This window comes from Mytilus trossulus, chromosome 6, assembly GCF_036588685.1.
Source record: "Mytilus trossulus isolate FHL-02 chromosome 6, PNRI_Mtr1.1.1.hap1, whole genome shotgun sequence".
NCBI classification, from domain to species: domain Eukaryota; kingdom Metazoa; phylum Mollusca; class Bivalvia; order Mytilida; family Mytilidae; genus Mytilus; species Mytilus trossulus.
This window is the reverse complement of record NC_086378.1, coordinates 69531170-69547307: the sequence shown is the minus strand read 5'-3', so window position 1 is coordinate 69547307 and position 16138 is coordinate 69531170. Positions and strand designations below refer to the sequence as shown.

At 30.4% G+C, this 16138-nt stretch overlaps 2 protein-coding genes across 2 annotated transcripts in view; one reads left to right on the top strand and one right to left on the bottom strand.

The window, feature by feature from the left end:
- LOC134721750 (protein VAC14 homolog) overlaps positions 1–1193 on the top strand; it is a 38183-nt gene extending 36990 nt beyond the window's left edge. The window contains exon 18 of the mRNA XM_063584945.1: positions 505–1193. Coding sequence (XP_063441015.1) covers positions 505–640 — 136 coding nt within the window. The 3' untranslated portion in view covers positions 641–1193. The remainder of the gene's footprint in view (positions 1–504) is intronic.
- A 7076-nt stretch (positions 1194–8269) lies between these two features.
- Positions 8270–16130, bottom strand: LOC134721749 (uncharacterized). Its single transcript, XM_063584944.1, has 4 exons — positions 15934–16130; positions 11435–11624; positions 10864–11024; positions 8270–8702 (listed from the first exon to the last, which is right to left on the bottom strand). The coding sequence occupies exons 1-4, from the start codon at positions 16045–16047 to the stop codon at positions 8643–8645; spliced, it is 525 nt and encodes a 174-aa protein (XP_063441014.1). The 5' UTR covers positions 16048–16130; the 3' UTR covers positions 8270–8642.
- Between the last annotated feature and the right edge of the window lie 8 nt (positions 16131–16138).

Below are 16138 nucleotides of genomic sequence, written 5' to 3'. Positions count from 1 at the left end.
TATTCTCTTGAATATCCTTTTTATATTAGATACAATTTTTTTTAAGTTTGATAAAGTTTGTTCCTAGGTTATACATTTCAACTGAGGCACTACACAGGCATTGAAAGGCGTCATTATGGAGTAAAAAAGGGGGGGGGGTCAAAAGGCGTCATTATGGAGGAAAGGGTATCATGTATTTTATTAGTAAATTTTGCCGACTTTTCCAGCAACAACCCCATCCCCTCACCCTTTTTTAGTACATTTTGCTGACTTTAGACAGCAACAGCCCATCCCCTCTCCCTTTTAGAAAATCTTAGAGGATCTTCTACTGTGTATTGTAATCTGACATCATTTTGAGGACTTCCAGCTTATAGAATATGTTTTTTGACAACCAGGATATCTGTTTGCATTGATGTAAGAATCTTAATCCCAACATACATGGATTATCTTTCATGTCAATAATTAAAATGAAGTCATTTTCTAAATGATTGAAAAATAAAACAATATATTTTACTTTTTTTTCAGGCAAAAGACAAAATCATCAGTAGCTGACCAGAGACCATTTGTATCTCACCTTAACTTCCTAGACCTACTGCAACATTTCAAACAAGTTCAAGAAAAACACAGACAGAAAGCTATTGCTGTTAAACAAAGGAGATGATACTCATCTAACATTATAGATTATTCAAATACTGAATATTTTAGTACCATAGATTCAGTGTTAATTGTTGCAAACAAAAGCATGTACAACTGTGGACAATATGTCACTGATTAATACTAATCTTGAACAGAATGAAGAAGACTACAACTAGCCAAAAAAAAATCAGACTTGAGGGCATAAAACTTTGCTCAGTGCTCTGAGCACAAAAATCATGCTCGAAACATGAAATTCGGTTATTTGATTGGTTGATTTTTGAGTCTGAGTACAAAAATCATGCTCCAAAGTTTTATGTCCGTGAGGCCAGGTTTGAACTAATTCAGTGTTAGTCTTGAATATAGATGGAGATGTGGTATGATTGCCAATGAGACAAGTATACATAAAGACCAAGATGTAAACAATTTGTTTCATTAATGGTTATTACGATATTACATTCATTTCTAAATTTGCTGTAAATGGTCTACTGATTGTTGATTGTATTAGCTTTTAAAACAAACTGTTACACAAGTTTTTGTCTGCCTTGCTTCTCTGCTTTAATTGTCAGCTTAAAACAGAACCTTCTCAGTCTCCATTGTTATCTGTACTCAGTTTCCCTTTTTTTTTTTTTATATATTTCTAAAATTTAAAATGAAAATTGACAAAAATATTAAAAAAAAATTGTCGTTTAATAATATCAATTTAATCCAAATCAGAGAGAAACAACGTGTTTTTCGTTTCTTTTTTCACAACTTCGACAATTACTAAACATCTCTGCTTGCACTTCAAAATTATTTATTGAAAAACTAGTCTATATTTATATTTCTTGTATTTCTTGAATACAATGTGGCGATTTTTTTGTTTAGATATTAACAACAAATGTTGTAAAAGGCTTCATTACATAAAGATTAAAGTTACCATGGAAACTGTTCAAATATTACATGTATTACCATAGTAATAAAGATTGACCTTTGTGTTTTTAAGTGTTATATGCATTCCCTTCTTGTTACATTGTACTATATTGTTATTGTTATTTGAACTCATGCAGGTTCTAATTGACTTAAAAAGGAAATATTTTCACTCATATATTGTGTTCATAAACTAATAAGATAAAAAATGTACATCATTTGCATAAAGTAATATATATATTTAACCATAAAAGTCGACAATATATCATACATTGTAAACTTATGGCATGTTTTGATTCATTTGAAAAGATTCATTTTGTTAAATATTTTAATATGTCAATAAAGTATGACATGAAAAGAAATAAAAAATCTACTATCAATTACATATAAAAAATCATAATCAATTGTTTCAAACATAACAGAAAATTTTTAGATATTAAATTAAACTCCAGAATATGTTTTGAATCAATTATTTCATCAGAAATTCATTCAGTACTTCACTTTTAAATTTATTATATTTAAATATTCTTCAATTTTATACTCATTTAGTCAGCTACTATATTTCTGGGGACCACAAATTTTCAAATTTTAGAGTGCTATATTAGCTTTGAATTTTAAATGTTGAAATAATATTTGAATTTTGAAGGTATCACTAATGATATTAGCTAATATGATGCGAAAGTGGACAATCTTTTATGTAAATTTGCAAAATGTGTGTTCTTTTTGTGCAACAACATTTGTCTTGTTGCCAGTTTTCCATGTCTCATGATATTTTTTTGCACAAAACACATTGTTGTGTTGCTGATATATGTGATAATCCATGGTATATCAAAATATTTTACTGAAAAAGTCTTTTCATACAAAGTTTTTAAAGCACATCCCATTAGAATGGAACTTGGGACATAATATATTTGTTAATATAGTAGTCCCAGCTGGAACTGATACCATTTAAATTAATCTGCCATGAAAAGTTTAAATCAGCTAAAAAATAGAGTTAATCTTTGAAATTATTATAATAAAATGAGGTATTCCTTCACCTTCACCAGGAGCTTCCCAACCCAGGATAAAAGGGGGTTCCAACCATATGTCCCCATTCAAATGCATTGATTGTAAAAAAAAAGGGGGGTCTAACTCCCAAACCCCCCTCCAAAAAATAAAATAATAATCCCCCCTGGAATCAACCATTTGTCACAGACATAAACCTAATGTCTACATTTCCAACAATCCCTTCAGCAATTTTAGAGAGACACCTTTCCTAGAATTGTGAAATAATCAAATCTGTTGAATATGAAATAAAGTCATAAGAACACTGTATTATTTAAATTTGGAGTAATTATTTAATATGGAATTTAACTAAATCATGGATTTCATGGATATTTACATGTCAGAGCTTGTTACCATGGAAACAATAGACAACCAATTAAATATCACATCATGAAAAATATCCCATCCAGCACACAAACCTATTGATAAATATAAATCCTGTGCGGCGCACAGACCTGTTAAAAGCTATAAATCCTGTGCGGCGCACAGACCAAGTGAAGATTATAAATCCTGTGCGGCGCACAGACCAAGTGAAGATTATAAATCCTGTGCGGCGCACAGACCAAGTGAAGATTATAAATCCTGTGCGGCGCACAGACCAAGTGAAGATTATAAATCCTGTGCGGCGCACAGACCAAGTGAAGATTATAAATCCTGTGCGACGCACAGACCAAGTTAAGATTATAAATCCTGTGCGGCGCACAGACCAAGTGAAGATTATAATCCTGTGCGGCGCAGACCTGTTAAAAACTATAAATCCTGTGCGGTGCACAGACTTGTTGAAAACTATAAATCCTGTGCGTCGCACAGACCTGTTAAAAACTATAAATCCTGTGCGACGCACAGACCAAGTGAAAACTGTAAATCCTCTGTGGTGCACAGACCAGGTGAAAACTGTAAATCCTCTGTGGTGCACAGACCATGTGAAAACTGTAAATCCTCTGTGGTGCACAGACCAGGTGAAAACTGTAAATCCTCTGTGGTGCACAGACCAGGTGAAAACTATAAATCATGTGTGTCGCACAGATTAAGTGTAGACTATCTATCCCGTGCGGCACACAGACCAGGTAAAGATTATAAACAATGTGTGGCGCAGACCAGATAAAGTTATAAATCCTGTTAGCTGCACAGACCAGGTGATGATAACAAGTACTGTATGGTACATAAAATAGAAGACAATAACGTATCCTGTGAAATACACTTAGTTGTAGTTTGAAATTAATATGAATTTTCATACTGAGGTTGTTAAATTGTCTCATTGGCAATTTACACAGCTCTCGATTTACTTTTGAACATGAATGTTAAAATTATTTGGTTGTACTTTTAATGTACTAAATTACAAGATGCTTCTTTGAACATAGAAAATTACAAAATGTCAGTTCTATGATATATTTATTTCATATTTGTGTATTTTACTCTTAATATATAATTTTATTGTGTCACACGTTAAAGTTACATACAATATAGACAACTCTTGCTGTAATTAGCTTGATTATAATAAATAAATGAATATGTCTTACAATAATAATGATCAGCATTAACAATTCACAGAAAATTCATTACATCATCAAACTGGTGATGTGAGTTACATAGTAATTTATTTTAGGTTAAAATGCAGATGCTGTATGATCTAAGATATAAGCATTTGAAAATTATCTAAGGGACATAATATTCAAGACAAAATTAAGGCTGTTTATTTTTTTTCTTAATAATGACTTTGAAAATAATAATTAACAAAACATTTATTATGTTATTAAAAACAGTAGAAATGACCACATGGTGATGTTGCATTATGAAAACACTACAAAGTAATCCAGTCTGAAAAGGGAAATGGTGAAACACTTTAAATATCTATATCTACTGCATTGAGCTAAATAAAAAGTAGCACATGGACCCCCATATTTTACTTTTGCAATAGGCTTAAGATTGCTTCAAAGATGTTAGATCAAACAGCTTTCAATATAATAATTCTGTATGACATGACAAAATATAGAAATGTAAGGTATATCTTCATGTATTTACAGGAATCTCGATAACAGTTTTAGAATGAAAGAAATTAATATAATGTCTATGAAAGTTAACCATAAAAACATTTTGTTCTTCTTTGCTTGTTTCAAAGTTAACATATAAAATATTTTGTTCTTCTTTGCATATTACAGAATTGCACATTAAACTTGACTTGAAAAAAAATGTAATTGTAGGATCTTTACTGTGTGATTTGGCTTAAATTTCCAATGACTAAGTGTTCAATACATATTATAACATTTATGACCATGACATGTAGATATATATGGAGAATGTAATATGAGTTTAAAAATGAAAAGGAAATTACAGTATGTATTCTACTCTTACTATATACATCCATGTTCATAGATCAAACAATTTATTGACATCTATTTAGCAAAAATAAATCTGTTTAAGACATTTGTATAAATACAATTATCAGCAAAGTATTTATAAATTAACTACATCTACAATGAATAAAAATATAACTGATTATTGATAAGAAATAGAAAATTTCACAATTGACATGAAGGTTAAAACTATTAACTATATATGTACTGTGAGCAAAAAGCTCCTTGTTTTGTATTTGAAACCCCAAAATCAATTTGAACATAAATTAGAATAGGGGGTGCACAATGGCATTATAACTTGAGGATTTTGAAAAAGTGTCTATAAGTTTTTGTGTGTTAGGAAGAGTTATGGATACAAAATGTGTATCCCCATCAAAGAAAATAGTCCATAAAATTGTTATAATATGTGTCTTCTTATTTGACAATAACAATGTTCATGTTTTTGTAAAAAATAAACCCCTAAAAATAACTTTTTTTTAAACAAAAAAGTAGGTGTACAAAGGTATGATGAAAGAAATAATATCTGAATTGAATGGTTTTGTTGGAATATTCGTATGAAGCATTGCTAAAATTGAGACATTCATTTGTGGACAAAATTAATTATTTCCGAAAAATGCATGAGAAAATCTAATACTATAAAGAAATGTTATAAAATAAGACTACAGGTAAATAACTTTTAAAAAAAACCAGCTTAATACAAGTTATACCTGAATAAATGTTTTCATATTTTCATATTTGCTAATTTGTACATTTTTGTCTTTTAAGTCCATTGAATAATATATTTTTTTTGTTGGATAATAGCAAAAATTTTACATGATTTCCACTGTTGATCCCAGCCAGATTTTTTTGTAAGAGCTTTATCTAGAATAGATTTATGAAAATCAATAACTCTCTGGACTTCATCAGTAATTACAATTTCCTGTCCCTTAGTTTTTATATCAATATTAAAATTTTGAGGAGCTTTATCTAGAATAGATTTATGAAAATCAATAACTTTCTGGACTTCATCAGTAATTACAATTTCCTGTCCCTTAGTTTTTATATCAATATTAAAATTTTGAGGAGCTTTATCTAGAATAGATTTATGAAAATCAATAACTTTCTGGACTTCATCAGTAATTACAATTTCCTGTCCCTTAGTTTTTATATCGATATTAAAATTTTGAGGAGCTTTATCTAGAATAGATTTATGAAAATCAATAACTCTCTGGAATTCCTCATTAATTACAATTTCCTGTCCCTTAGTTTTTATATCGATATTAAAATTTTGAGGAGCTTTATCTAGAATAGATTTATGAAAATCAATAACTCTCTGGAATTCCTCATTAATTACAATTTCCTGTCCCTTAGTTTTTATATCGATATTAAAATTTTGAGGAGCTTTATCTAGAATAGATTTATGAAAATCAATAACTCTCTGGACTTCATCAGTAATTACAATTTCCTGTCCCTTAGTTTTTATATCAATATTAAAATTTTGAGGAGCTTTATCTAGAATAGATTTATGAAAATCAATAACTCTCTGGAATTCCTCATTAATTACAATTTCCTGTCCCTTAGTTTTTATATCGATATTAAAATTTTGAGGAGCTTTATCTAGAATAGATTTATGAAAATCAACAACTCTGTGGAATTCCTCATTAATTACAATTTCCTTTCCCTTAGTTTTAATATCAATATCAAAGTTTTGAGTTGAAGTTTTATGAGCAGGTGTTTGAGTCTCGACTTCCAAGTCATCTCTATTAGCATTTTCCAGTGCAGGACATTGTGAATATATATTTTTATCTGATTTTTAAGTCAAAATATTTTTGTCTTTTATAAGAGCTTTATCTAGAATAGATTTTGAGTTGAAGGTTCAGGAGCAGTTGTTTGTGTCTCAGCTTCCTAGTTATGTCTATTAACATTTTCATAAGCAGGGCATTGTGAATAAATTTATATTTTTGTAACATTTGTATCTGACATTTAAGTCAAAGTTAATATTTTTGTCTTTTGTACATGTTGTAAGGGCTTTATCTGGAATAGATTTATGAAAATCAATAACTCTGTGGGCTTCCTCGGTAATTACAATTTCCTTTCCCTTAGTTTTGACTTATAAATTACATTAAAGGTTTATTTTACTTTTCAAAGCCAATACTATTGTAAGACCTTTATCTGGAATAGATTTATGAAAATTAACAACTCTGTGGGCTTCCTTACTAATTACAATTTCCTTTCCCTTAGATTTTATATCAATATCAAAATTTTGAGTTGAAGTATCATGAGCAGGTGTTTGAGTCTCGACTTCCAAGTCATGTCTATTAGCATTTTTATGAGCAGGACATTGTGAATGAATGTATATTTTTTTAACATTTTTTTCTGACATTTAAGTCAAAGTAAATATTTTTGACTTTTGTAAGAGCTTTATCTAGAATAGATTTAAGAAAATCAATAACTCTGTGGGCTTCCTCATTTATTACAATTTCCTTTCCCTTAGTTTTGACTTATAAATTACATTAAAGGTTTATTTTACTTTTCAGACCCACTTCTTTTGTAAGAGCTTTATCTAGAATAGATTTAAGAAAATCAATAACTCTGTGGGCTTCCTCAGTTATTACAATTTCCTTTCCCTTAGTTTTGACTTATAAATTACATTAAAGGTTTACTTTACTTTTCAAACCCACTTCTTTTGTAAGAGCTTTATCTAGAATAGATTTAAGAAAATCAATAACTCTGTGGGCTTCCTCAGTTATTACAATTTCCTTTCCCTTAGTTTTGACTTATAAATTACATTAAAGGTTTACTTTACTTTTCAAACCCACTTCTTTTGTAAGAGCTTTATCTAGAATAGATTTAAGAAAATCAATAACTCTGTGGGCTTCCTCAGTTATTACAATTTCCTTTCCCTTAGTTTTGACTTATAAATTACATTAAAGGTTTATTTTACTTTTCAAACCCACTTCTTTTGTTAGAGCTTTATCTGGAATAGATTTATGAAAATAAACAACTATCTGGGCTTCCTCAGTAATTACAATTTCCTTTCCCTTAGTTTTAATATCAATATCAAGTTTTGAGTTGAAGGTTCAGGAGCAGGTGTTTGTGTCTCAGCTTCTGAGTCATATCTATTAACATTTTCAGGAGCAGGATATTGTGAGTAAATGTAAAAAATTTGTCTGTTTTTATCTGACGTTTAAGTCGAAATATTTTTTATTTTTATTTTGTGGGACAATGTAAAAAATTTCATGTGATTTCCACTGTTGACCCAATCAAAATTACATTTCAAAATAAGTTTGTCAACTCCTATCTACTAGTGTAGTCCTCGCTTAATCTTAATTGATTATTCTATTTTTACAAAGAAAATCATATTTATTTTCAGATTATTTTTTTTTAATCTATTACACTACAGCTAGTGTATATAATGGAGGACATTATAATGAAGCTTTTAGAAAATTGTTTAGAAGTGAATTATAAATTACATTAATATTTAATTACTTTACTCTTCCAAAGGAAGTACTTTTGTAAGAGCTTTATCTAAAATAGATTTATGAAAATCAATAACTTTCTGTGCTTCCTCAGTAATTACAATTTCCTTTCCCTTACTTTTTATAACAATATTTATTTGAAAATTTTGAGGTGAGGATTGAGTAACAGGTGGTTGTGTATCAGCTGCTGCTGCTTCATCTATGTCCACTTGTTCTGGAGCAGAAACTTCTGACTCTTCACCATTACTACACACTGGTATTGCTGTCAGTGAGTTGCAGTAGGCAGTGAAAACTTCAGGAACAAATTTGCGTCTGATTTTTTTTTCTGAAATAAAAGATGATTATCAAACTCATTTTTTTCAAAACCAATGTCTAGATCTTATTTACAGCTCTTCCATAAAAGCATGTAAAACAAAACTTTGATCAACTTGCTTGCTTAGTTTGCTTGGATGTTTGCTAACAATAGGTAGGCAGAGTGTAATTTGTTGACAATAGACAAGCTGAACATATAAATCTTTTACATCATATTGTGTTTTTTACTTTTAGTTACAATGTATAATTGTAAGGACTCAACTTAACTATAACAGATTTATATGTGTGATGAATGTGCAAGAAATAAAATTATTTGTAATTCATATATTTTCTCTTTGATCCTACTGCCTAATATATTCAAGTATCAACGTAGTATACTGGCTGTATCACTGAAAATATCAGGCAATACAGTGTGTGACGTCATAATTACCGATAAACTGATTAACAGGTAGTTTCGTTTTTGATAATGACGGGCTCGTCTAGATATTCCACATGATATAGTCAGTATCAAAAATGAAACTATCTATTGTTCTATATTTAGCTGTGTTTTTTTTTCTTGACGCAACAGTTAGTTTGAGTACAGTTTCTCAATTCAATCCAAACGTCAAATTTTTTATTATTATATGAATATTTTTTTTAGATAGCTCCTTTGTTTTATACATGTTTATTATATACTTAGCATTGATATACCAGCTTTTGCGTATGTGAAATGAGCAGAAGTACACAAGCCATAATTTCACACTTGGGCTTATAACCCATATCAGGTGCATCTCATGCAATAACCCCATAATAGTGCCTCTCATGCAAGTGACAATATCACCAGATTTTTGCTCTCCCTTGATGATCATGATTATTTCAAACAGGTTTGACTGAACATATGATTCCTATATTTAACAAGAGGCTGTCACAACGACAGCAAACTGGATTGATTAATTAATATTTATTTGTGTCCTGGCAATATCACAAGAACCATAACTGATGAATGGTGAAAGTGAAAATCGTCAATATCAAATTTGGCCTCCATTTTGTAGTCAGTATCAACATATTAAAATTTGAAAAGCTTAGATTGAATGGTTCATGTGTAAATGCAACAACGTGAATGGAAACATCATTTTACGATCTTTCAAGAACCATAACTCCTGAATGGTAAAAGTCAAAATCCTCATTATTGAACTCGAACTCTATTTTGTCATCGGTAACAACATATTAAAATTTTAAAAGCTTTGGTTGAACGGTTCATGAGTTAATGCACGGACACAACTGGAAACTCCATTTTTCAATCATTCAAGAACCATAACTCCTGAACGGTAAAAGTCAAAATTGCCATTATTGAACTTGACCTTCATTTAGTTGTCAGTTACAACATATTAAAATTTTAAAAGCTTTGGTTGAATGGTTCATGAGTTAATGCACGGACAACATTTGATTGCCGCCCACTCGCCGTACATCCCCAAATCAATAACCGACATTTTTGTCACAAAAATCAGGTTTAAAATAGTTATGTTCTTACCAACTAGTTCTTCAATTTTACTTGACACCTCAGGGTATGTTTTGTAAGCCTCTTCCCAGGTGTTTATCTTAACTGTCTGACATAAAAATGTCTGTAAGCTTTTTCGAGCCTTTAACCTATCGACAGTTCCAGCTGCTTTTTCCAAACCCTCTTCGGCAGCAAGGCTTAAGTACGAAAATGTGGCCTCCTCAGAAAGGCCTTGTAAAGCCCGAAATAGCTGTAACAGAAAATGGTTTTAAAAGTAATTTAATAACAAAATTGAATTTCAATTTGTAAAGGGGGCATATCTCTAGAACGGCAAAAGTGTTGTGACACCACTAAAATTCTAAATTTTTTCTGTGTTTTCTGGTAATAAGCACTGTGTTTTAGTTTTACAACAATATGGTTAAGGCAAACTGAAGTTGGAGATCATAAACAAAATTTAGGTTATACAAACTGACAAGGATAAAACTTATTGCTACAGCAAGGCATTAATAATAATAATAAGATTAACGGTACCAAATCGTATGCATTAAAAGTACAAGGACATGTATATAAAAAAATGTACACTTATTCTTGATAAGTTTATACTGATTATTAATCAACTGTTATACATTACACGCCTGGAGTGCAAACCCTAAATATTAATACAGTTTTTGTTTCAAATTTTAGTATTTAAAAGTACCTGTGATGGGTCCACTAGCACAGGCAGATGTGTCCCCTGTGGGATTGCTGCTTGCTCACGTATCTTATTTCTTATCTCCACAACCCAGTCCTCTCTTACTGTCCTGCATAAATATTCCTGTGGTGGGCTAGAAAGGGTCTGAGCATCAACAGTAAATTCACCTATTAAAGCACAAATAATTATTTGATAATGACTTACAATAAATTGCATGTATTACAACATTTCTTTGATTTACACCTTCTGATAATGATAAGAATCAATTGCATGCTTCTTAATATGTCCACAGTGATATTAAAAGTCAATTAAAAAAGCTTTATAAAATTGAGAATGGAATTATATAATAAAATAAATACCATTTTATATGCAGATCACAAAATCCAGGCAAATATATTTTTGTACATTATCAACTTATCATGCTTTATATAATGATTAAAAAAATACTTGTAATTGTCTTCAATTTTAGATAATATAATGAAATACAATTACATACATGAATATAAAACTGTAAGAACCAAATTATTTTTAAAATTCCTACTGTTCATATGCTAGTTCAAAATTTCAAATAAATTACCAATCAATTTATCATCTTCAACAGATTTACCAAAACTGGGCTCAATATGGGTTACTTCTGGCAGTCTGTTCTCTTTTTCTTTGGTTATTTTTCTGGAGGGTTTGGCCTGAAAACTTTTGATTACTTCAATGGAACCTGTATATTTGTCTTTGCCCAGTTTAAGCCCCTTCTTCTGACCAATGAAATAAATCTACAAAAAAAGAATACATATGCTTATCTTGATATGTTACATGCACATTATAGAATACAGAATGGAATCAGGGAATGTGTCAATTATGTATATATACCATTATTACTGATTTTTATTTTCAATAATCATAATTTATAACACAATTATAAATGTTTCGAAGGTGATGGTACCCAAATTGCACCTATTTTGACAGTTTTTTCACCTACGTTTTTTTATGATCAAGAAAAAATTTCCATTCTGTGTTTATTTTGTAGCCCTATCCTTCTTTACTGTCTACGTACACCAGTTTGATTTTTAGTGGAAGAAGACGTCAAGTCTTCTGAAGACTTAAGGGGCCGACCCTTTGCATTGAGTCTCTGTATTCCGCATTCATTTCGTGTATTACAATTTCAAAACAACTTAGATTCCTTACACCGATTTTTACACATGATTAGGCATCTGAATCATTTAATTTGTAAATCATGATTGTTAAACAATCACTATCGTCAATATGAATCTTTTATTTATGTAAATTATTAGATTTCATCTCATCCACATCAGAGACATATAATACGTATTATATGTCTCTGTCCACATGAACGTTAATTGTTTACTTGTAACAGGATGTTTTAACTGTAGATATTTGTATTACGCATGCGTGAATTTGGTATTGGGACAACTCGCCCTGTTTACAAGTTCGCCCTTGAAGTTACGAATTTGTAATCCTGCAGACAAGAAGATTTTGTTTTTATATAAATAAAAAGGATATCTAAAGTGTTGTCTTTATTCATGGTTTTCCTTTGTCATGTGAATTAGATGCCCTTCGTAACATACATGTGAACCTCCCGGCGGGAGAACAAAACTCCCGTTTTCAGGGGTCTCCTCCCGTCCTCCCGTTTAGGAGAAAAAACTCCCGTGTATGAAATATTTCATGAATGAAAATTTTCAGACGCCATATTTGATCATTTCTTACTACTGTACGGGTGTAATTGACACCTGTGTTAACTTTTACCTGAACATCAAAGAAGATGTATAATTATATGGCTTCACTTGACAGCTTGGGTGTCAAACATACTGGTAATCAACGATGTTTTCCGGCTAACTGCCGTTGTGTTATCAAAACGATGTATATTGGGAATATTGAAATACTTTTTTGTTACTTCCCTTTGTTTTAGCCTGTTTTCAGTTATTTTGCTTTTAAAAGTGTAAATTGTAAAAAGACTATAAATGATTTATATTTTAATCAAATAATCATAAAATGATGTTGATTAAATGAATTTAAATGATTTTGGACAAATAAAAAATTAAAATTTATAAATTATTTTAGCAATCTAGACCTTCTTTCAAGGATTACATTGAAGTTTATATGATAAATTTGTTTCTTCATGATTAGAAGTTAGCATACAATATGTACAACTAGACTGAATAAAGATAAAAAAAAAAACACTAATTAAAGGTCTAGTAGTCAGATTAATAGATTAATTCCTAGTAAAAGCTTGAAATTGAAATTTGTAAATGATAGTATATATTAGATTTTATTGTGTAAGCTAAGAAATAGCAAGATATTTTACATTGTTTTTAAGTCTTTTTAAGCTTTCTACAAATATGACTTTTATAATGCTTAAAATCCATGCCGTACTAGTGTTAGTGTGTGTTATTTTTTTAATTAATTTACGATGTTGCAAATATACATGTGGAGCTTATTTCTTTCTTATTTGTCTAAACATTTACAAATCATAAGGAGATGGAGACATGAACAAAAATATATACAGATAAGATATATAAATATAATGATTTATTTGCAAGCAGTGAACAATCATTTGTCAAAAACAAAACAAAACAAGAAACAGATTCTTCTTATTATTTTATTTTATTCAAATAGAGAGTCAATAAGGGAACTATAAACATTACAATTTGATGGAAATTTGAAGAAAAAACACAATTTCTACATCATTTGGTCACATTTACATGTCGATAAAAAACATGATGTTTTGACCATTCAGTACTTAATAGATGCATAGTTCTTGGGGAAAAGTTTCATCAAATAATATGAATATAAATGACTTTTTTTGTGCTCATTTTTTACAGTGGGTTGTGATGATCTTCCAGTTAGGTTACCCTCATTTTGAGTGTTGTTCCCAACCTGTTAAAGGTCCATCTTTGTGCATTATTCAAAATTGGAAATTTCAACAAGCATCTAATATTCTTAATCTGGAAAATAAACCCTGGTCTCCTAGCTTCATGTATATTGTTTCTATCGATTTAATATATAAGTAGAATCATGCAAACAGACTTAAGGAAAAGGCATGTAAATTCATCATACAAATATGACACTTTTTCTAGACAATCCAGTTCTTGCAAAATACGTCGCTAAAAATGGTAACTTTTAAAAACCCATATGGGAACTTTCAAAAGTTGGCGGGTATGTAACAAGTCTTACTATTTTCATGCTCCATTTATGGGCAATATGTTTTCTAGTCTGTCCCTCCGTCCTGCTTCTGGTTATAAAGTTTATGGTCGAGGTAGTTTTTGATGAAGTTGAAATCCAATCAACTTGAAACTTAGTACACATGTGTTCCTCTTGATATGATCTTCTTAATTTTACTGCCAAATTAAAGATTTTACCTAATTTTCATAGTCAACTGAACATAGAAAATGATTGTACGGATGGGAAATCCATGTTCTTATGACCTTTTCTTGTTTGAAGAAAAAAATACATTTTAACAATAATGGAACAAAGCAGCCTGGGTAAGTGGGGCTGCTTTTATGGTAATTCAAGTTACTTTTTATTCACCTTCTTCCACTTCAGAGCTATCAGCTCTTTGATTAATCTATATTTAGTCATTAAAAATTGGGGTTGAATCAACCTCCAAACTATTCATGATTTTGTAATGAGGAGTACCCAAATTGCATCTATGCCTAAATTCACATAGTCAAAAGTCTAATAACCGAGCTTCTGTTTAATTTCTTTAAAATATTTTGAACAATTGGATATTAGTCCATGCTTACTCTTCATATTTTACTAAATGGATTCTTATAATACATTGTCTTTGCTAATTTTAAAAAAGATGACGTTTTCGTACATTTTGCTTTTACAGTTAACATCCATCTGTTGATAAATACTGTGAACGTTTTGTGTATATCTGTAAATATGTTTACCTATGTTGAGTATCAAATCATAAAAATAAAAATTGTTTAGTCTCTAGAAAATCTTGTAAGATTTCCGTTGCTATTTTTTTCTGAATAGGTGCAATTTGGATACCCTTATATTATTGGTCTCTGTGTGTCATTCAAATGCTATATCCATCAAGTATACAATGCTTTCCCTTAGAGTGGGGATTTTTTTGTTCTTTTGCGTTCGTTTATTTGTTTGATGTGATTATGTTGCAGGGGGGATCCAGTCATTTTAAAAAGGGGGATTCCTAACCCAGGACAAAAAGGGGGGGGGGGGGTTCAAATTACATGTCCCCATTCAAATGCATTGGTCTTCCAAAAAAGGGGGGGTTCCAACAAGACTAAATCTGTATGCCCACCAAAATATATTCAGGAGATTTGTTTACCATATGGTAAAATTGTAATTTTTTTAAAAGAGCCTATCATGGCTTAACAAATAGTCCCAGTACAAGTCTTCTACAATTTAGAAGGACACCATGCATCGATTCGACATTGTATTAATTTTAACAACTACACATTTAATAATTGTGTAGATAATTTGGCAGGAATAAACTTCCAAAAGAATTAACATTACATTTAAAATATAATTAATGGGAGGGTTATGTATATCTTTCGATATTTATATACCTTCTAAAAATAGAACTCCATAATAAACACATGTAAAAAATCTGGTTGCTTTATACGATGTAGTCCGGTAACTCCGCCCACATAGGGCTTTGATCTGTATATATATCTTTATTCTTTATTATATAAAAATAGCTACATATATATGTAGAGTGATCATATTATCATCAAATTCTTTAACGTTTGTACATCATTAAGGGTGTTGTCTTCTTGTTAATAAAGAATGCAAATCAACTAATTTTATGTTTACGCCTACTCGGAATTTTTGTAAGTTTAATTTTAACTTTTGACACATGCGCAGATCTAATTGTTGTCTAACAAGACGACATTCATTTCGACATCTAAAAAGAAGCGATGCCCTGTACTTTAAAATCAGATTATAAATCGGACATTGAACATTTTTTAAAGTTAAATAGGATAAAAATATACTTTAATATTGTGAGAATATTGATAGTTGGGAGCCGATAGTTGTAAATGTAGCGAACTCGCAAGTTCGTGGGCTAAAGCCGATTGATTTCTAATAAATTCTTACCAAGTAGACAAATTTACTCTCTTTGACGGATTTAACCTTCGGATATTTCTTTCCATTTTCATCAACTGCTTGTTTGCCACCAATTTTTAAAACCCCTGCGTCTATCTTCCACATCTTGAGTTTGATTATTGACAGACGATCAGCTGCACGTGACCAATTTACAACCACAACACAAACAAAGCGAGCAAAGTAGTTCCATCAACAA

Coding starts and splice junctions, on each gene's coding strand:
- LOC134721749 (XM_063584944.1), bottom strand. CDS start 16,047: ATGTGGAAGATAGACGCAGGGGTTTTAAAAATTGGTGGCAAACAAGCA. Junction 11,625..15,933: donor AGAGTAAATTTGTCTACTTG/GTAAGAATTTAT, acceptor CTTTTTTTGTAG/ATTTATTTCATTGGTCAGAA. Junction 11,025..11,434: donor TGAAGATGATAAATTGATTG/GTAATTTATTTG, acceptor GTGCTTTAATAG/GTGAATTTACTGTTGATGCT.